Below are 22,337 nucleotides of genomic sequence, written 5' to 3' on the forward strand. Positions count from 1 at the left end.
GACAGTACCTCACTGATGAAGTAGACTGGCCTCTGGACGGGCAATGTATGCCCCTCTTCTCGTCTCTCGACCACAACCGCGGCGCTAACCACCTGAGTGGTCGCGGCGACGTAGATCAAGAGGGCTTCTCCGGCAGCTGGGGGCACCAAGATAGGCGCATCCGTGAGGAGCGCCTTCAGGTTCCCGAGGGATTCCTTGGCCTCAGGGGTCCAAGTGAAGCACTCGGCCTTCCTTAAGAGGCGGTACAGAGGCAGACCTCTTTCGCCGAGGCGTGAGATGAAGCGGCTCAGAGCCGCAAGACATCCCATGACCCTCTGCACGCCCTTCAAGTCCTTGATGGGCCCCATGCTGGTGATGGCTGCGATCTTCTCCGGGTAGGCTTCGATGCCCCGCTCGGAGACGATGAACCCCAAGAGCATGCCTCGGGGTACCCCGAAGACACACTTTTCGGGATTGAGCTTCACGCCTTTCGCCTTGAGACATCGAAATGTCACTTCAAGGTCGGAAAGGAGGTCGGAGGCTTTCCTCGTCTTGACTACGATGTCATCGACGTAGGCCTCGATCGTCCGGCCAATGTGTTCGCCGAACACATGGTTCATGCACCGCTGGTACATCGCACCGGCATTCCTCAAGCCGAACGGCATGGTGACATAGCAGTACATGCTGAAGGGCGTGATGAAAGAAGTCGTGAGTTGGTCGGACTCCTTCATCCTGATTTGGTGATACCCTGAGTAGGCATCGAGGAAAGACAGGGTTTCGCACCCAGCAGTGGAATCCACGATTTGATCGATGCGAGGCGGAGGGTAGGGAACCTTCGGACATGCTTTGTTTAGACCAGTGTAGTCTACACACATCCGCCATTTCCCTCCTTTCTTTCTCACAAGCACAGGGTTGGCAAGCCATTCGGGATGGAATACCTCTTTGATGAACCCTGCCGCCATTAGCTTGTGGATCTCCTCGCCTATGGCTCTGCGCTTTTCTTCGTCGAATCGGCGCAGAGGCTGCTTGACGGGTCGGGCTCCGGCTCGGATATCCAGCGAGTGCTCGGCGACATCCCTCGGTATGCTGGGCATGTCCGAGGGACTCCACACGAAGACGTCGGCGTTCGCGCGGAGAAAGTCGACGAGCACTTCTTCCTATTTGGGATCGAGCTCGGAGCCGATCCGGACTTGCTTGGAGGCGTCGCCGCTGGGGTCGAGGGGGACGGACTTAGCCGTCTCCGCTGGCTCGAAGTTGCCGGCATGACGCTTCACGTCCGGTACCTCCTTAGAGAGGCTCTCCAGGTCGGCGATGAGGGCCTCGGATTCGGCGAGGGCCTCGGCGTACTCCACGCACTCGACGTCGCATTCGAACGCGTGTCGGTACGTGGGGCCGATGGTGATGACCCCGTTGGGGCCCGGCATCTTGAGCTTGAGGTAGGTGTAGTTGGGGACGGCCATGAACTTCGCGTAGCATGGTCTCCCCAGTATCGCGTGGTAGGTTCCTCGGAACCCGACCACCTCGAACGTGAGGGTCTCCCTTCGGAAGTTGGAGGGTGCTCCGAAGCAGATGGGAAGGTCGAGTTGTCCAAGGGGCTGGACGCGCTTCCCGGGAATGATCCCGTGGAAAGGCGCAGCGCCTGCCCGGACCGAGGACAGATCAACACGTAGAAGCCCGAGGGTCTCGGCGTAGATGATGTTGAGGCTGCTGCCTCCGTCCATGAGGACCTTGGTGAGCCTGACGTCGCCGATGACGGGGTCGACGACGAGCGGGTATTTCCCTGGGCTCGGCACGTGGTCGGGGTGGTCGGCTTGGTCAAAGGTGATGGGCTTGTCGGACCAGTCTAGGTAGACTGGCGCCGCCACCTTCACCGAACAGACCTCCCGACGCTCTTGCTTGCGGTGCCGAGCCGAGGCGTTCGCCGCTTGCCCACCATATATCATGAAGCAGTCGCGGACCTCGGGGAACTCTCCTGCCTGGTGATCTTCCTTCTTGTCGTCGTCACGGGCCCTGCCTCCCTCCGCGGGTGGCCCGGCCCTGTGGAAGTGGCGCCGAAGCATGGCGCACTCCTCAAGGGTGTGCTTGACGGGCCCCTGATGATAGGGGCACGGCTCCTTGAGCATCTTGTCGAAGAGGTTGGCACCTCCGGGGGGTCTCCGAGGGTTCTTGTACTCGGCGGCGGCGACAAGGTCCGCGTCGGCGGCGTCGCGTTTCGCTTGCGACTTCTTCTTGCCCTTCTTCTTGGCGCCGCGCTGAGTTGACGCCTCGGGGGCATCTTCCGGTGGGCAGCCCTGGGGCTGCTTGTCCTTCCGGAAGATAGCCTCAACCGCCTCCTGGCCAGAGGCGAACTTGGTGGCGATGTCCATCAGCTCGCTCGCCCTGGTGGGGGTCTTGCGACCCAGCTTGCTCACCAGGTCGCGGCAGGTGGTGCCGGCGAGGAACGCGCCAATGACATCCGAATCGGTGATGTTGGGCAGCTCGGTGCGCTGCTTCGAGAATCGCCGGATGTAGTCCCGGAGAGACTCTCCCGGCTGCTGCCGGCAGCTTCGAAGGTCCCAGGAGTTTCCAGGGCGCACGTACGTGCCCTGGAAATTGCCGGCGAAGACCTGGACCAGGTCGTCCCAGTTGGAGATCTGCCCCGGAGGCAGGTGCTCCAACCAGGCTCGAGCGGTGTCGGAGAGGAACAGGGGGAGGTTGCGGATGATGAGGTTGTCATCGTCTGTTCCACCTAGTTGGCAGGCCAGCCGGTAGTCCGCGAGCCACAGTTCCGGTCTCGTCTCCCCCGAGTACTTTGTGATAGTAGTCGGGGGTCGGAACCGGGTCGGGAACGGCGCCCGGCGTATGGCGCGGCTGAAAACCTGCGAACCGGGTGGTTCGGGCGAGGGACTCCGATCCTCCCCGCTGTCGTAGCGCCCCCCACGCCTGGGGTGGTAGCCTCGGCGCACCCTCTCGTCGAGGTGGGCCCGACGGTCGCGGTGATGGTGCTCGTTGCCGAGGCGACCCGGGGCCGCAGGCGCTGTGTTGCGCGTGCGCCCGGTGTGAACCGAGGCTTCCCGCATGAATCGGGAAGTCGCGGCGCGATGTTCTGAGGGGTACCCCTGCCTTCGGGAGGCGGAGCTTTCGGCCCGTCAGACCGCGGCGTCCTCCAGGAGATTCTTGAGCTCTCCCTGGATTCGCGTCCCTCGGTGGTTGATGGTTCCGGCATCGCGCGGAGGAGCATTGCCGCTGCAGCCAGGTTCTGGCCGACTCCACTGGAAGCGGGCGGCGGCCTCATCCTGGCATCGTCGGCGATGCGGTGCTGGAAGCCCTGGGGTAGATGACGCATTTCCCCGGCCGGAGGTTGGCCCGCCCATTCCTGCTCGACGTCCTGGCGGATCGGCTCAAGTGCTCCTTCTCCCTCGTCGAGCCTGGCCGGCACCCCGCGGATTTGCTCGAGCTGTGGGTCATGACCCCCCGCCTGAACGGGGACCACTGTTAGCTCCCGTAGGATGTCAACGCGAGGCACAGGCCTAGGGAGATCACCGTTCTCCGGCATACCAAGATGGTTGCCTTCGGAGGGACCCCTAGATCGACGTGGAAACATTCGCGACTCGGGCCGCAGTCCTCGTCGCCGAGGCTGCGGCTACCGTCGGAACAGTCGGAAAGGCAGTAGTCGCATGCGGTCATGAAGTCCCGCATGGCACTGGGGTTGCCAAGTCCGGAGAAATCCCAACAGAAGTCGGGCACGTCGTCTTCCTCGGACCCAGAGGGCCCGTAGGTCGAGACGTCCGTCAGCCGGTCCCAAGGTGACCGCATACGAAACCCCAGAGGGTTTGGACTCGCCTCTACGAGGGCGCCCGCCAAAGCGAAGTCGCTTGGCGGGTCGAGGCTGAATCCAAGGGGCGTGAGATGAGAATCGGTCGGTACCTCTTGGTCGACGGGCGGTGATGAAGTCACGTCAGGGACTGACTGCACCGTCGTCTCTGGTACGAGGGTGACGCCCAGCAAGCCTTTCGCGAGCGTGCTGGCGTCGTCCGTTTGCTTGGAATTGGCGCGTTGCAGGGAGACGGCGCTCGTCTTCGTCTCAAACGCGAGGTCGATGCTCGGCGCACCCCCCGTGGGGTGCAGGCGCTGTCGACTCGCTCGACAGCCGACGAGGCGCTGCCTCCTGCTTGGCCTTGGTTGCCCCGCCTCCTCCTCTGTCAGCGGGGGAGAGGACGGGGTGAGCTCGAATGTTGTTCTTCCACCACGCGGGGAAGACGTCGTCGATTCCGCCGCCGGCGGGCGGACTGTCGGCCGCCATTGCTGCTGTCGCCCGGCGGGGGAAGGAGTATCATGTCATAGCTGCCGTCCAGGGACATGAACTCGAGACTCCCGAAACGGAGCACCGTCCCGGGCTGGAGAGGTTGCTGGAGACTGCCCATCTGGAGCTTGACGGGAAGCTGTTCGTCAACACGCAGCAGGCCCCTACCTGGCGCGCCAACTGTCGGCGTTTCGAGACCGGGGGGTCCCTGGGCCGACGGGTGAAATGTCGCCGCGTGCCCCAGCCCAGATGGGTCGGCGCGAGGCCGAGCGCGAAGGGGGGAGAAAGGTGGCCGGAGACGGGCGTGAGAGAGGTGGAAATCCCGCGGCCTTCGTGTTCGTCCCGCGCCCAGGTCGGGTGCGCTTGCAGTAGGGGGTTACAAGCGTCCACGCCGGAGAGGGAGCGAGCGGCCTTACGCGAGCGCCTGTCTCGTCCTCGTCCCCGCGCGGCCAACCCTCTCTAAGAGGGCCCTGGTCCTTCCTTTTATAGGCGTAAGGAGAGGATCCAGGTGTACAATGGGGGGTGTAGCAGAGTGCTACGTGTCTAGCGGAGGAGAGCTAGCGCCCTAAGTACACGCCATCGTGGCGGCCGAAGAGGTTTTGGCGCCCGGTTCGTGTGGTGTCGTGGCCGTCGGAGGAGCGCTGGAGCCTGGCGGAAGGACAGCTGTCGGGGCTGTCGAGTCCTTGCTGACGTCCTCTTGCTTCCATAAGGGGGCTGAGAGCCGCCGTCGTCAGGGAGCGTGCAGGGCGCCATCATTACTTATCTGGCGGAGCGAGCCAGATGGGACGCCGGTCCTGTTTCCCGTAGCCTGAGTCAGCTTGGGGTAGGGTAATGATGGTGCCTCCCGTCGATGTGGCCGGTCCGCGCCCTAGGTTGGGCGATGTGGAGGCTCCTCCGAGGTCGAGGTCGAGTCTGTCTTCCGTGGCCGAGGTCGAGTCCGAGCCCCTGGGTCGGGCGAGGCGGAGACCATCGGCTGAGGCCAAGGCTGAGTCCGAGCCCTGGGGTCGGGCGAAGCGGAGTTCGTCGTCTTCCGGGGCTGAGCCCAAGTCCGAGCCCTGGGTCGGGCGGAGCGGAGTTCGCCGTCTTCCGGGGCTTAGCCCGAGTCCGAGCCCTGGGTCGGGCGGAGCGGAGTTCGCCGTCTTCCGGGGCTTAGCCCGAGTCCGAGCCCTGGGTCGGGCGGAGCGGAGTTCGCCATCTTCCGGGGCTTAGCCCGAGTCCGAGCCCTGGGTCGGGCGGAGCGGAGTTCGCCGTCTTCAGGGGCTGAGCCCGAGCCCGAGCCCTAGGTCGGGCGAAGCGGAGCTTCCTATGGTGCCTGAGGCCGGGCCTGACTGCCTGTCAGCCTCACTCTGTCAAGTGGCACTGTAGTCGGTACGGCGCGGCGCTGTCCTTCTGTCAGGCCGGTCAGTGGAGTGGCGAAGTGACCGCGGTCACTTCGGCTCTGTCGACTGAAGGGCGCGCGTCAGGATAAAGGTGTCAGGCCACCTTTGCATTAAATGCTCCTGCGATTTAGTCGGTTGGCGCGGCGATTTGGTCAGGGTTGCTTCTTGGCGAAGACAGGGCCTCGGGCGAGCCGGAAGTATGTTCGTCGCTGGAGGGGGACCTCGGGCGAGGCGGAGATCCTCCGGGGTCGGCTGCCCTTGCCCGAGGCTAGGCTCGGGCGAGGCGTGATCGAGTCCCTCGAATGGACCGATCCCTGACTTAATCGCACCCATCAGGCCTTTGCAGCTTTGTGCTGATAGGGGTTACCAGCTGAGAATTAGGAGTCTTGAGGGTACCCCTAATTATGGTCCCCGACACCTGGCCACAGGGCAGTGAAAAAGCAAATGATCTATGGACTCCAAAAGTCCACAAAAGATACAGTCCGGATTCCCATGTCAATGTCTTTTAACCAAATTATATTTTGTCAGAATCTTTTTTATTTCTGACCAACCACAGAAACACCTTAATTTTGTGGGGAAGCCTGGTTTTCCACAAAAAATTCAAAGGAACCTCAATCAGGGAATTCTTCAACATTTTGTAAAAGGAATTCACTGAAAAACCTTTGCAACCCAACATCCACTTAGAAGAATATTCATTTTCAGAAAGCAGGACCTGACTACAATGATCAACAAGATCATTATAAGCCTCCCCTAAATCACCAATAAGTCTTCTTCTGAACGTAAGCGACTGAAAGTTGGAGGAGATGACATTATGAACTGTGATATCTTTGTCATAAGCAAACTCAAACAAGTTAGGGTACTTGTCAGCCAACTTTACATTGACACACCAGATGTTTTTCCAAAAACTGGAGCTCTTTCCATTGCCAATATTTTTTTACAATAATTATAATATTTGTCTCGAACCGAGAGTACACCCTTCCAGAAGTGAGAATCAGAATGTCTCTTCTTCACAGAAATGATAGGTTTATTTTTAACATATTTGTTATGAACAATGGATTGCCACAAACCACTAGAATTTTCTAGTCTCCAAAGCCATTTTGCCAGCAAAGCTTCATTCATTTTTTGCAAATCCAGAACACCAAGACCACCCATATTTTTGGGAGAACAAACTAAATTCCATTCAGCCAAGTGATATTTTTTCTGATTGTGGCCACCCTGCCATAATAACCTTTTCCTAAAAATATCCATTTTTCAACACAACCTTGGGGCATTTGTACAAAAAGAGCATGTACAGGGGGACATTGGTGAGACTGTTGTTGATCAAAACTAATCGACCACCCAAACTTAGAAACCGACCTTGCCAAGAGCCCAATTTGCTCTCTATTTTTCCTATTATGGGATCCCACAGAGATTTGCATAGCTTCTTGTTATCAATTGGGACCCCTAGATATTTCATAGGGAGACCACTAGGAGGACAAGTAAAGATGTCAGCATACAAATGCTCTCTGTTACAAGCATTTCCCAAACAAATAATTTCACTTTTATGAAAGTTAATCTTAAGACCAGACATTTGTTCAAAGATGCAAAGAATAAACTTCAAGTTTCTAGCATTTTCCAGATCATCTTGGAACAAAAAATAGTGTCATCAGCATACTGTAAACAACAGCAACCACCGGGAATAATATGAGGAATGAGACCTTTGATAATACCTTCATCTTTAGCTTTTTGAATCAAGCAAGCAAGACCATCAGCAGCCACATTAAAAAGGAGTGGGGAAAAAGGATCACCTTGGCGCACACCCTTATGTGTTTTAAAGTAGGGACCAACCACATCATTAGTTCGGATAGCAACTTTACCACCCTTCACAGTCTTCAGAACCCAATCACTCCACTTATCACCAAAGCCTTTCTTAATCATCATATTATGAAGAAAGTTCCAATTAACCTTATCGTAAGCTTTTTCAAAATCAACTTTGAAAATCACACCACTTTGTTTCTTCCGTTTTACTTCATGTATAATCTCATGAAGAGAAAGGACATCATCCATGATATATCTCCCTTTGATAAATCCATACTGAAGGTCACTAATCACAGAGGTAATGCAACGAGCCAATCTATTAGTCAAAACTTTAGTAATAATTTTGTAACAGACATTAAGCAGGCAGATAGGTCGAAACGCTTTAATATCAGTCGCATCAGGGACTTTTGGGATAAGGGTGACTATCCCAAAATTAAGTCTCTCAATGTTGAGTGAACCATCATGAAAGGAGTTAAAGAGATTTAACAAATCACCTTTGATGACTTCCCAGAACTCCTGATAAAATTCAGAAGGGAAACCATCAGGACCCGGAGCACTGTTGTGTTTCAGGGCAAACACCACATCTTTGATCTCCTCTAAAGAAAAGGGACTGATAAGAAGATTTCTATCGCCCTCCTCAAGTTGTTTCATGTCCAAATTAGCCAAAGAAATATTCGAACCGTGAGAAGGGCCAAAGAGATCTTTATAGAAAGAAGTAGCCAGTTGATTAATGCCATGATCATCATGAGCCAAGATATCACCATGAGAAAGAGTTAAGATCTTAAGCTTTCTCTTCTTGTGTTTGGCAAGCAAATGGAAGTATTTAGAGTTCTCATCACCCTCTAATAAGAATTTATCCCTGGCTTTCTGTCTGAGGCTAATATTTTCCTCATTGACAATCTTCTTGAGGTTAGATTCCAGATCAAGTTTCAAAAATTTATCAACATCAGATAAGCCTGAAGTCTCACTAACTTTGTCCAGGGTGTCAATTTTTTCAATCAAATCCTTTTTCAACTTCTTGTAGTGATCTACAATATTACTGTTCCAACCTTTGAGTTTTTGTCTCAGACGTTTCAATTTCAACTTCCACACATCAAGACTATGGGTCGCACCAACTGGGACAGACCAAATGCTTTTCACTAAGTTGTGAAAATCTGGTCTAAGCTTCCAGCACAGCTCATACCTAAAGTCCTTACGCACAGCGGGGATAGTGTCAGTTTGAAGGCAAAGAGGAGCATGATCCGAGAAGGATCTATTCAACCCAAGAACACTGATATTGTTATAAGCAAGATCCCAGTCAGGACTGGCCAAAAATCTGTCAAGCTTTTCAAACGTAGGATCACTACGGTTGTTAGACCACGTATATAGTCTATTTTTCAACTCAAATTCCACTAGACCATGATGATCTATGATACTATTAAACAAGAAGTTCCACTTACTGAGGCCGCCCGGTTTATTTTTTTCCTCAGCTTTTCTAAGGATGTTAAAATCACCACCAATAAGCATAGGGACCTGGCTTCTCGAGCAAACAGCAGACAGTTCACTGAGGAAACGGGATTTGTGTTCCTTCTGAGCAGCCCCATACACATTAACGAAATTCCAAATAAATTTTTTTCTCTATGGAGAACAAGAGTGCGAGTCAAAAATTCACCAGCTTCAAATTCTCTGACATCAAACATCTCAGAGTTAAAACCCACTAAAAGACTGCCCGATCTCCCATTAGGAGGAGAGGAAAACCAGGCAAAAAGCTTGCTACCAGCAAGCGAAGACAAAAGAGAATCGTTGAAGAGGTTCTTTTTAGTTTCCTGTAAACCAATAAAATCAACCTTTTCCTCCCTAATGATTTCTCTCAAGAAATCAAACTTAGAACTCCGACCCAACCCCTGACAATTCCATATAAGGCCTCTCATGAATTAACACGGATCAGGAGGGCAGTCAGGAAGGTCAGACACCCATTTTTTAGCAGATGAATATCTACTTTTTGGGGAAGCCTTTTTTTTAATCGTTTTTTCCGATGTTTTATTTTCCTTCCTTTTCTTAAAACCATCACATCAAGTAAATCCTGATCATTATTTAAATCTGAATCATCATGGACACTACTATCCACATCTTTGTGATCATCAAGGGGGGGACCTCCAAAATTGAAGTGTTATTTTTTTGCAAGCTTGGAGAGCTAAAATTTTTCTGGAAAGTTCCAAATCTTTGATCAGCTCCAAATTATCTATTGCATCAGTTTCAGAGGGACCCAAAGAAACTCCTAGTTTATTAGCTATATCTAGCAAGTCAGCATTATTAGAATCAAGCAAAGAAAATGAATTAGAACACATACCTTTATTGAGGAAGGCATCTTTGGCTTCAGCTCTGGAGATCGCTTTATCAGCTACCTTCACATCATCATTCTTCTCCAGTCTAGAGCTTTTTCTGACGCCATCTCCAATGTTAGTGGGCATGTCCAAAGATTTTTTACCTTTCCCATCCTGTAAAACCTCATCATTGGGGGGATCGAGATCATAGCGCCAATTTTCGACTGAAAGTCAGTTTGATCCTCCTCCATGTCTTTAGCAAATTCTTCAAGTTCCTGAGAACTCAGCAGGTCATCTTCATTCGAATCAAAATCCACTTTCTCATCACTGAGATTGTCAAGTTTCTGATCCTCATCAGAAATGATTTTGGAAGTCTCAAGGTTAGGTACAGAAAGTTTGGCAAACTCTTTGCCTTGAGAAGAAGACTCCCCTAATTTGAAACTAGGAATAGGATCAGCTTCAAGGGTTTCTCCCTCGACATTTTTGGGTTTTTTCCCAGATTTATCAAATAATGGGTCATTGGTCCCATGGATTTGGACATATGCTCTCTTTCCCAGATTCACTGAATCATCATTCCAACCCTCATCACAAATTGATTCAATTCTAAAGAAGATATCATACAGGAAGGGTTTGACTGCCACTTCCACCACAGGAGGAATCATAGCCACACTTTTTATGTGAATTTTAAATCTCACAATATCATCTGAATCCAAGGACATGAGGTCAACTTCCTCAACAGCCCCAATCATTGATCCAATTTCACAAATCGACTGGTAATTTTGTAATTCCTCAGGGACATTCTCAGCAATAACCCACACAGTATGGAGTCTAGATTTGGGCTTGGCTCGAGAACTCCAAGGCACAACAGCAATCTTGGCACCAGACATCTTCATCTTAAGCTCAGGGAAACTTATCATTTCATCAAGACGTTCTTGGGAGGGGAATTGCATCGAAAACCCAGAATGACACTTAGTAGCTTTCCACATCTTATTCCAAGGGAAATGGAAACCAAAATCTCTCTCAAGATCTTCAGCCGAGACTAACCCCTCAATCACCTTAACCAGACCGATAAAAACCCTTTTTGGTTTTTTGGTCAGAGGTTTAGCGAAATGAGACAAGTAAAACCCTAATCCATCTATAGCCATTCCAACAATGGGCATGGTGGGTTTGTTTTGCTTAGGCAGAACACATCGAGAAGTAACATGCGTCTCCTTACGGCATATATCGCACCACAATGCGTTAAAGCAGTTTCTAGCATGATGTCCTTCAACACTGCACTTCTGACAGAAAGCAGGGCGAACAAGATCTACATCTTTCTTCAGAGGTAAAGGGGAAACAATAGGGTTACCTGTTTGAGTTCCCTCGCCAGGAGAAGGGGACAACAGACCCTCCTGTTGCTCAACTTTCCCGAGAGTAGGCTTCAACTTCCAACTGAGGTTTCTTGCCCTATTCCAAGATTGAGGACCATGCGGATTCTCTTTAGGACCCCATCGATCCCACTGGGGGTTCTGAGGGTTCTTGCCTTTCGGATCCATAGCAGAGGCTTTCGAAGGGCTTCGAAAATCGCCAGAACCCAGACGAGGCCACTCCTCTTCAACCACCGGCGGGCGAAAAGACGAAACACACCACCCCCCCGCTAAAACTAGACCTCGCCGAAACCGGGAGCGACCAGAGATGCGAGAGGAAAGCGGCGCAATGGGGAAACGAGTGCGAACCGATGAAATCCAAGGGAAACCCTAACCTGGAAGTAGGGTATACCGGCGGAGAAGACAGCGGGGGAGACGGCTCGCGCGTTGGGAAGTGAGACCGAGCAGGAAGCGGCGACACCCCCGGGCTCCACCCAACCCAAGAAGATCTCGGATCCGGGGGCCGCTCCACAGCGCGAGTCGGGGTACTGTCGCACTGGGCCAGGAGATGTTGCGGGGAAAACGGCCCAGCAGCAGATGTCCGCGCGGCAGCACAACGATCGCCATCGGAGGGAGAGAGAAAGGTACAGGAGGAGGAAGGATCGGCCCAGGGGACCGAGCGCCATTTTTTCTTTTTCCCCTTGCGTCTCATTTTTTTCAGATCTAAAAGGAACTTCCTGTATTAGAGTATGTAGGCAATCGTATGTCCATAAAACTCAATTATCATGTGATTTGTGACGATGCACGGTCACGTTGCGACATGTTCTAAATAGCTGCTTATTTTTTTCGTTTTGTTTATGTAGTCGCAGCGTAGCCACTACGTGTACAAGATCACGTTGCGACATGTTCTAAATAGCTGCTTATTTTTTTTCGTTTTGTTTATGTAGTCGCAGCGTAGCCACTACGTGTACAAGATCACAATTCACAACAGGGACTTGTTACATGTGAAGACGTGCTTGAAGACGACGACGACGATAAGGAAGCTGGGATCGCCGCCTTCTCGTGCGCGTCCCGTCGCACAGTGGAGTCGGCTCGGCCGGGCTTGGGCGGCGCTGTCGCGCTCTTGCGGGAGGATCCGCGTCGGGCGCTGCTCCTTGAGTCCTGACAATGCTGTCGGCGGAAGTGGAACGAGGGCTTGACGAACGTGTACAAAATCCAATCACGTGAAGAGCGTGACAGCATCTCTTCTGTATCCCCTAAATACAGTAGAGATTTCTCCGTACATAAACAAGAAAAAATAGATCCGATTTTCAACATTCTTGAACAAAACTCTTTTTACTTGGGCTTTTGAGTTACATAAGTATGCTAACCAGCCATTCCTATAGTACTATACATCAATACATGAACACGAAACTATACAGGATTACAGGAAGGGAAGCATGAAAAAGGTCAAAGAAAAAAAATAACAGGGTACTTGTCACGAGCCAGAAACTCCAGAAGGATTAATAAGCAGCCTACACAAGTGATTTCTGCAATTCCCGATACACCAAATCGATGAACTCGTCGCTCTGTTAGGCATTTGGTGAGAGTTAGACAAGATAATACTAATCCAAACAACTGTACCCTGCATGTTTTCAGTGTGCAACTTTACCTGAACAAGTCTCTGTAGAGCATCCTTGACTCTATCCCTTGTAACAACAGGTCTCTCACTGTGTGCGGGGGTAAGGGAAGGAGGTGGAGTGGGCGGTGGAAAAGGCTGGAGCAGTGGGGCGCCATATTGAGAGCGCTGAACAGATGCCGAAGTAGGGTGAAGAGGCGGGGCAGTAGGAATCACGGATGCGCCCGGTGGAGCCAGTGGAGTAGAAGAGGATGGTGGAGGCGCAAAGAAATCTGGCGTTACAAGATTTGTTGACCGGCTAGTGTGGGCATTAGTGTCGTGGATGGGCAATGGTGGAGCTGATGAAGCTACTGAAGGGGGTAGCTGATGTGCTGGAGCAGCAGATGGAATGATCAGCAGCACATGGGAGGATGGGATGCTCTCAGTAGCCAGCTGCACTCTTCCAGACAGTGGCGCGTTTGATTCGCTTCCAATGCTGCTAGCAACCTGCAGATATGTTGGAAAAACAACCTCAGCATAGTTACACACAGGCACAGCAGATAGTTTGTAATGCAGCAAACTTATGTGCATACATCAGCTGAGATGCTACGATGGTCATTGAGTACACAATGCAGATAAACAGGGAATGTTCAATCAGCATGAAAAAAAAGGAATTGAAATAGTTGACAGATGACAGTTGAACATATACACTGAAGTAGTTGATCAATGGTTCGTCGGGGGTATCAAGGACTACAGCAGTGGATCCTAGCGGAGGTTCAAGGGGGCCATCTATGGCAGCAGATGTAGGAACAGCTTCTAGTTCCTCGAATTCACTGTGGTCATTAAAGAAACTTCAGCATAATTGAATACAATATATACGAAAGAATGATGAATATGGAAGTGGCTGAATCCAAGAGACTGGAAACAGGTAATAATATACCTTTTTGTGGAAGGCACTTTCGGTTTTGGAGGTACTTTGGCGTATGCGTTCAGTATCCTGCAAATAAAATCGAGTAAACATAAACAACCTAACAAAGGGCGCCCACACAATTCTAACAAAGAAGTTCACCCCTGCATCCTGAGATACAATTGTTATTTTGAAAACGAACAGAAGAAGGCAATGAATGACAAAATAGTCATAATCCCCTGTAGCATGAATTTTAAGTAGAGCACGATACTAGCTACTCTGTACAAGTATCAGGGAAACATGACATAACCATGGCATCTTGAGATACAGTTGCTTCCCAAAAAGGGGCAGATGTGAAATCATTATGCTAAAATAATCATAATCACATGTCGCATGCATTTCAAATAGAGCACCATACTAGCTACTTTCTAGAAGTATCAGGGAAACATGACATGGAAACCTTTATGTGTATCAGAAGTTTGTAAGCACACTGCACATCCTTGCTCTATACCTAATTTGGAAATTGGAAAATGCATAATCATATTTCAGATCAAAACAACATCTATTAGCATATTGTTCAATAATGTTTATGATCTACATCAGAATTTCAGAGAAAGATTCCTCCGACATGAGGAGAGGAGAATACATGAAAAGCCTTTACCTTCCAAATAGACTTGCAACAGCTTCACAGTCATGTTGATTGTAAAACCAAATTCCATTTACTTCTTGTGAAGCATTCCGGTACAACAAATATGGAGGTTGAAGTTCGTATTCAAAATCACTTAAGAGATCCTCCACCAGATTATCTGTTGAGAACAACACGCCTCATCATGAAGGATTTACCATATGAATCATCATCTGGCTTCGTGCATATAAACTTAAAGGTACTAAAGTTCTATCAGTTTATTTCACATGCCTTGGAAACTAGAACTGTGCTCCCAGTCCAAGTCATAATGTAGTTTAACTGCCTACAGGTCCACCCATCATATTCCCCAAGTGGGTTCCTAAGAAAAAGCCGGGGTTTTGGTAGAGTTAACCTAAATTCTTTACACAACTATCTTTAAAAAAGAAATTGACTTCTTTTATATAGTATTATACCAAATAAACCTCAGATGAACCTACTGATCCAACGCATGGCAATACTCAGATTCTATCATTCTAGTTGTATTTTAAAAAAAACTCGACCTGTGGATAATACAACCCCCCGGCATTGTATTAAGACGAGGACGCAGGTCAAGAAAACCCCCAAGAACCCCTACCCCACCTAAAAACAGCGGCACCATAGCCCATGTGAGAATGACCGTGACTAGAGCCAGGCCTTGGACCTGTGCTTTGTCGTGGGATAGACAACGAGATTTTCTCAACCCCAACCTGAAATTCGCTCCCATGGTGAATAGAACTCAGGACATGGTGAGTGCTACTTAGACCACCTAACCAACTCAACTGAAGGCCCTTTCACAGTGCTCTATATTTAGTTGTCGACATTTTTGTTATGACCCAAGACATGATAGTTTGTAGTACAAAAAACATTGGTTGGCTGGTCATTCAAAGAGTTAAATAATGAGGACGAATAGGGCAAGTCTCATGCAGAGATATATGCTCTCTAAAAATCAAAAGCCCAAATGCCATTAGGCCGTCCACATAAAACAACCAAGGGAGAGCAGGACATGATCATGGGTAGAAACAAATGAATGAACAACATCAGTACTTCTGAAAATATATCAATGTTCCTACATTAGATGAAGCCAACAGAGAGCAGTATGCGGTTACCCTTACCCAGGCTACAGTGATCCACTATAAATGGAGATAGATAGACTTGACAAAATGAGGGAGGGGGCACATGTGTAGCTAAATTTCTCTACGACCTAGGCGTTGGAGTGCACTGGTTAAACTTCAGATATCACAAGGTGATCTCCATTTAATAAGAACCGAAATGAATGGTTTTTATATCATAATTGATGCCGTTGGTTGATACAGCTTCTAGTCAGCCAAGGGTCATCATAAAACCAATTCAACCACCCGAGACGCAAACCAGAAAGTCCAACCAAAGATAGTGCGTACCAGTGTTGCGCCTGTTCATGACAATGAACTGGAATCTGGGCTGCGAGTTCCTGGACCAATCGAGCAGAATCAGGACAGAGCCAGACCGCATACGAGCGCAAGCAAAACCCCCAACCCAAACCCTCACCTCTTGACGACGAACAGCGACCCCTCGACGTCCTTCCGGCTCTGCGCGGAACAAGCCAACAACCAGATAATCCGCCGTGAGATCATGCCGGATGGGATCAGGGTCTAGTAAATGGAGCGCGCGTGGGGGGGATCGGTGGCTCACCCACTGGTTGAGATCGATGTTGAAGTCGTATAGCGTGACGTGTGCGGCGGTGATGAGGATGTCCTCGACGGCTGGGTCCAGGCGCTGGAGCACCGTGAGGTTGAGCAGACGAGTGGCCGCCGCATCCATCGCCAGGTTCGGGGTCACCTTGCCCCCGTTCAACTGCGGCGGCGGCGGCATCGGGGGCACTGGATCTGAGCGGAGCCGCAGCAGCGAGCAGCAATCGTGGAGTTGGGTGGGGAGTGGGGACTGGCGAGGGGAGGATGTATCCGGAACAATCACATCACGTCCGAGTCGGACGCGGTGGAGGACAGGGATGGCTGGCTACGTGGGCCAGCCCACGGTAAAGGTGTTTGCGCGCAGGTATGTAGGCCTGTTGAGGCCCACGTGCACATTAGTGGGCCGTCATCATAATTGACAGTCCGCGCAGCTGTATGCCATGACCCACTACAATGGATCTAAAGTTATAAACACACTGTATGGCTCCAAATCCTTATGTAGAACAACTTTAAGTGGAGCTAAACGAAAATTATTTTTTAAAAAGATTTGGTAAAAAAATCTAACTACAGTTTTTATAATAATATGTGTGATTTACGGAAAAAAACAAACTTTGACTTCTCTTATGGGACTTTTTTGAGTGGCGCTAAAGTTTTTGAAAAACATTAGACAAAAATATCTTTATAGTAATTTGTGCTGAGTTTGTGAGAACAATAGAAAATCATGTTTTTTCTGTTATGACTTTGTCATGTTGTTGTATGGTAAAGGAGGAGAATTTAAGAGGAACCACTGCGGAAGGGAGAAAAGTAGGGATAGAATTTTGTTAACGTGGCTATATGGTGGGATATATGAAGAAAATTGAGGGGAAAGTGTTGTAATAAGTCTAAAAAAGCTCTATATCTTACAAACAAGATTATAGGAGTGTCTCGGCTAAGTAGACGAATAAGTAGACAACTATTTAAGGAGTAAGTTAGAATTTCAATATAAGAACTCTCTATAACCTAGTCACCTAGATTTGATAATAATCCATCTTATAATCGGTACCAAACAGTGGGCTTAACATACGTGCAACATTTAAAAAAAAATTCAATTCAAAAGGTCAAAAGGTTAATATATGAAATGATCTTAAATCATTATCTATATTGATTTTGATGTTTAATAACTATCACAATCATACAGACTGACTTAAGTTTTTGATTCACATGTTAATAAGATCAAATTCATAGCTTCTAAGTTAGAAACAGCTTAAAACCAACCAAAAAGGGATAAATCTTGGAATAGATGATCTAACAATAGTTCTATAGTTTGGATAAGTTCTAAATACCCCTAGAAAGCTAATTGACTCATGTAAAGAGGCTCGATAGCTCAGTTTAAACGCGCTTGTAAGTTCATCGTCTTGGAAAATCTCAGCAACCCCTACTTCCTGCTCGATTTGACTTTCAACATAACCAGCTTCACCAGGAGCATATAGTTGTTCACGAGGATTAACTTTGTACACTACTCTCCAATCAACCAAACTCTTCTTCTTAGATGGATATGTCATATAATACACCTACTCGCATTGGTGGGCAAGGATTATAGTGTCGTGGCCTTGTAATCGATCATTGTGTTTTACTTCCGCCATCCAAACTTGTACTCGAGTATATCATTAATGACGGGGTTCTCGGAATCAACCGGTAAAAGCTCATGGCATATATCTCAAGCATCTCTTCCATCCTATCATAGTCCACCTCTTCATGTGACTGAACTTTCGATACAATACGAGGAGGTGGGTCCTCGCCATGGTGCACACACACCTTATAACCAGGCATATAACCATTCTTACAAGATCTATCGACATAGTCCTCCTGTCAAGAAAATAAATGTTCTGACGCTTACTACAAGGACACCTTACATCGGTTCCAGTCTCTGGCCGAGCAAAAACATGGTCGAGAAACGCGTTAGTCTTGGCAACCCACTCACTTGATATAGCACTCTTTGCTTTCAACCTTCATACATCCATCGACGATCCTCCTCTATACTAGATATGAGACGTTAACTTGATTAGTTAAGTAAATCACACCCCTACATCTAGGAAAGGATATGTTCTAAACCCACCCAGGAGTGACCGACGGGCCCGTGTTTATGACAAGGCATGTGCTCGTGCGAAATTTCGACATCATAACCCCGTTGTTCTCCACTCGCACGCCTGAAAATTGTGCAATTAGAGAACAGAGGAGTTATGCTAACAAAACTACGTAGAGGCACATGACTTTGTAATAAACACGGGCTATATCGGTCACCCCGAGACTGTCCAATAAAGAGACAATTACAGCCAACACACTTCGCATGCGTCGAAACACTGGTAGAAGCACCCAACACCGTGTAGGAGTTTACAACTAAATAAGCGATTTCTTGCACTCTCTAGTCATGTTTGTAGGAAATGGTAGAAAGTATAAGCGAGTCCACACGTAACTCTTTGTCATATTGTACTACTGTCTTTGATGCTGCTTGCTGGTAGTATAAAAATCCTAAAGAAAGAATGGTTACATTATACACGACCTCTGACTGATGAGCACTCTCGTTCAATTTCTTCAGTTACATATTGCAGCAAAGAATACTAGGAAGAAAAAAACAGAAAACATTTCCTTGAAACCTGAAATGAAATCCTTGGTTGGGGCGCTTGAGAAACCTGACTGAAGCCGTGCTGCCGCCTCGCTTGAGAAACCAATGGATCGAAAGAAGAGACCACGAACGAAGTTGTTTAGTTCGCCGCCGAGGAAACCAATGGGGGTCACCACCACCGTGTCACCAATGCCGTGCATGCCCTGTCATTCCATTTCCATAATCCGCCCTACCACTGCTCGCCACCGGGGCGGGGGGCAGCGGCGGCGGAGGCGGCGTGCATGTGCTTGAGCTTGGTGAGCTCCTTCCTCCGCTTCCTCGCCTCCGCCGCCGTGGCCGCCTTGTCCCTGTCGGCCTGCTGCGCTGCCGCGCGGCCGGAGCCCGCGAGGATGCTGACGGGCGCGCTCCGGTTGTCGACGTCGAGGCCGAGCGTGAGCGAGCAGGGGTCGTCGTCGGTGTCCTCCTCCGCCGCCGTCGCGCCGCCACCGGCCGGGCTACCCGCGGGCTCTGCCGTCGCGCCGCGCGGGTCCTGGAACGCCACCGCCGGCTGCTGCTGCTGCTGCGGGTACGCGGACGACGGCGACCCGCGCGGGTCCGTCGCCACGACCGGGTAGTACCACGCGCAGGGCTGCAGGCAGAGTGGCGGCGGCGGCGGGCTGCCGTGCTGCTCGTACCCTGCGGCGGCGGCGGCGCTCGGCGGCCAGGAGCCCCAGACGTAGGGCACCGGCGGCGGCGCCGCGCTGTACAGGAACCCCGGCCGCGGCGGCGTCGCCGGCGGGGACGCCGCCGCCGCCAGGGATCCCGCCGGCGCCTTCTTGGCCGTCGTCCTCGCCACCTGCGAAGAATTGAACAAGCACCCCCGTCCGTACGTTGTCAGCGTTGCGCCAAGACCAGTTAGCTACTCTGCGGAAGAGGAGGAGACGACGAAATCTGGTGACGCCCCCCGACCAACCGAGCAACGAGACGCCACCAGGACAGGAGGCAGGAGCACGGAATTGCACCACCGGCTGGCAGTAGTAGCTGCTGAACCGAACCGAACCGCACCGGACGGAAGAAACGGGCAACGTGCGCGGACGACTCATCCCAATCCCGTCCGGCCAGCGTCGGCATTGCACCGCACCGAGCAAGCCGGCCGGCGTGGCGACAAATTGAACAGAGGGCAGAGTCGTCTGGCAAAGGAAGGAGGACGCCTCTGCCGGCGTGTGTGTCATGCGTACAAGAACAAGTACTCTCATCATGCGACTAGCCGCATGCAGGTGTACGGCATGATGAGTAGTGTAGAAGTGGGCAGAGACAGAAAGTGCAGCGCGGGGTCAGGTCATGTGTCCTCGTGTGGGAGGAACAAGTGGAGGCTTGGATTGGAACGTCCTAGATTCTTGTCTGCCTAACAATGGCAACATCATTGCACGCGTACTTATAGTAGTAATTATAATCAGCAAGTGGTGCTACGTCATCTGTCGACTCGAGTACAGGATTACGTAGAGAGTTTTATTTATTCAATCAGAGCACCAGAAGAAACCCAAGGCAGCAGGGAGGAAAGCGATGTGCCTGTTCTTTGAGCTGCTTGTTGGCCTCCTTGAGCGACAGGTACTCCTGCATCACCACGTCCTTCTCCTGCGCCAACAGGTGTCGTCGTCGTCGGCGGCGGCGGCTCATCGATCAGTAAACTCAAAAAAGAATGTGAATACGACTGACATCGCCCTCGTCGGGCGAGGTACAGTGCAGTGCAGTGCCGTACCTTCTTCATGTTCTCGTTCTGCGACGAGAGGTCGGCGACCTTCCTGGCCAGCTCGTCGCGGATGGCCTGGCGGCGGAGGATGGTCTGGCGGGCGGACTCCCGGTTGGCCAGCACGCGCCGCAGCCGCTTCGCCTCCTTCTCGGCCTGTCATGCCCATGTCACACACACACACACACACACGGGGCACGGGCACGCTGCTGAGGACGGGTCACGTACGGGATCGCGCGCGAGCGCGGAGCACGAGTAGGTTACCTCGGTGAGCGCGTTCCGGGGCCGGGGCCCGTAGCAAGTCGCCGGCGACGCCGCGGCGGGCTGCTGGTACGACGCCTGCAGGTGGTGCGCATGCGGTCCGCCGCCGGCGCTTGAGCTGCTGGAGCACGGGGAGGCCTGGATGCCCACCTTTCCCAGCTCCAGGCTCAGCCGCGTGCTCGCCAGCTCCTCCTCGTCCTCCTAGTCGGTGCATCCACGATCATGAACAATTATGTTAATTAATAACGGTTATGTTACTAGATCGAGCAAATTAGAGCGGCGACGGCGACAGTGGTTTTAACCATTCATTCAATTCACCTGAGTAGTAGTAGTAGTAGGAGGGGCGAGCTGCACCGGCGGGTTCTGATCTCCGCCGGGCGGCCCGACCCCGGCCATGTCGGCGAGCGCCATGGCGGCGTCGAGCTCGACGTCGACGGTGACGCCCCGGCTGCATTGCCGCTGCCTGTCGCTATCGTCAGACATGGCGGGAGCGGGGCGGGTAGCGTGGAGCCAGACGGGGCGACCTGCTAGATGCTGCAGGAGCCTCGCATGGATGGATCACACGGGGAGAAACAAATAGAGGGCCCTAAAGAGAAGAGGGTTCGGCTTCGGCTTCGACGGCAGGGCGCGAGGGCGGTGGCGGTGGCTAGGCGAAAGGGCGTGTAGGAGTAGGCCCCGGCTGCCCCCCGCGCGCGATAAATATATTTCCCGCGCCGCCTCGCGGGCCGGCGGCCACCCGCGGAACGCCCGGTGGAGCCCCGTCTCGCCCGTGCCCGGCCGCCACGTGTCGGAACGGCTCGCCCCGCCCGGGCTCACCTCCACGCAGCAGGCGCTCGGGGGACACGCGGAGGCCGGGCGCCCCGCGACCAGCATGCAGACCTGCCGAGAGCGGGGCGGGCTCGTCACCCGAGGCTGCGGGACAGGTGGGCTCCGCGTGTCAGCGACGGGGACAGGGGCGCCTTTGTTGGCTGCTCGGTGACGTGGCTTTCGCGGCGGCACACGTGGGCTGGTCTCGGCCAGGAGCGGAGCGGGGCAAGTGGGGACGCCTAGTCAGTCAGTCAGTCGCAGGGTCCGGAGTGACGAAGGCGGTGTGGGCCGTGGGCGCTTTGGTCTGTTGGATTTGTACATGGACTCTGGAGTCTGGAGAGGCGGTGGAGACGTCGGCGGCGGCGGCCTGGGTGGCCTGGCCGTGGATGATGGTCGCCGCCACGCCGGAAGTCTGGAACACAACGCCGCGCGTCCAATCCGGCTCTGCTGGGTCTGCTGCGGCAGGGTGATCTCTGTCTGATTAGACCCTAACCTGAATGGCCCATGGGGTTATGGGGGCAGGAGAAGCGTGTGTTGACCGCTGATCGTCGAGCTTGTCCGCGTGCTCGACCAACCACTGTCAAGCTCTGGCAGCCGACCCTAGTGGCGGGAATGCCAAGGCGGGAACCGACTCAACGCCTGCCGTCTCTCCTGTACATCTTGCTTAGAACTGTTGCACCGGTTCTATATTAAGTTTATATTTGTATATAAACTTTCTAGCCAAAAAAACTTGTTCCCGCCTCCTTTATTAGATTGCAGAAATTTTAGACAAATCATACGTAAATTTTATTATAATCAGTTCAATTTCACACGAAAAAAACGCAGGAAACAGAGAAAAAAAATCCTGTAAACCAAAGGAGGCCTTAGGTGTTTCGTTCTAAAGACTAAAATTAAACTATGTCACATTATATGTTTATTTTCTTTTGTTCTAGTAGAGGGTATAGTCTTTGTGATAGGAGATTACAAAAACTACGCTCATGTCACATTTTTGTTGTTCTAGTATAGGGTGTAGTCTCTGCG

The 22,337-nt window shown here is 51.5% G+C and overlaps 3 protein-coding genes across 3 annotated transcripts; all 3 read right to left on the reverse strand.

Annotated features, from left to right (window-relative positions):
- Positions 1-12,391: 12,391 nt before the first annotated feature.
- Positions 12,392-16,186, reverse strand: LOC100191586 (uncharacterized). Its single transcript, NM_001365504.1, has 8 exons — positions 15,923-16,186; positions 15,779-15,819; positions 15,652-15,701; positions 14,252-14,396; positions 13,624-13,680; positions 13,393-13,516; positions 12,738-13,190; positions 12,392-12,654 (listed from the first exon to the last, which is right to left on the reverse strand). Exons 1-8 carry the CDS (start codon positions 16,100-16,102, stop codon positions 12,601-12,603), a joined length of 1,104 nt encoding a protein of 367 aa, NP_001352433.1. The 5' UTR covers positions 16,103-16,186; the 3' UTR covers positions 12,392-12,600.
- Positions 16,187-18,230: 2,044 nt separating this feature from the next.
- On the reverse strand, positions 18,231-19,633 carry LOC111591344 (atherin-like). The gene is made up of 2 exons (XM_023302315.1): positions 19,553-19,633; positions 18,231-19,421 (listed from the first exon to the last, which is right to left on the reverse strand). The coding sequence occupies exons 1-2, from the start codon at positions 19,631-19,633 to the stop codon at positions 18,753-18,755; spliced, it is 750 nt and encodes a 249-aa protein (XP_023158083.1). The 3' UTR covers positions 18,231-18,752.
- A 292-nt stretch (positions 19,634-19,925) lies between these two features.
- On the reverse strand, positions 19,926-21,168 carry LOC103654357 (bZIP transcription factor 16). Its single transcript, XM_023302393.2, has 4 exons — positions 20,829-21,168; positions 20,514-20,711; positions 20,262-20,405; positions 19,926-20,137 (listed from the first exon to the last, which is right to left on the reverse strand). Exons 1-4 carry the CDS (start codon positions 20,991-20,993, stop codon positions 20,024-20,026), a joined length of 621 nt encoding a protein of 206 aa, XP_023158161.1. The 5' UTR covers positions 20,994-21,168; the 3' UTR covers positions 19,926-20,023.
- Positions 21,169-22,337: the final 1,169 nt, after the last annotated feature.

Source organism: Zea mays, chromosome 4, assembly GCF_902167145.1.
Source record: "Zea mays cultivar B73 chromosome 4, Zm-B73-REFERENCE-NAM-5.0, whole genome shotgun sequence".
Taxonomy (NCBI): domain Eukaryota; kingdom Viridiplantae; phylum Streptophyta; class Magnoliopsida; order Poales; family Poaceae; genus Zea; species Zea mays.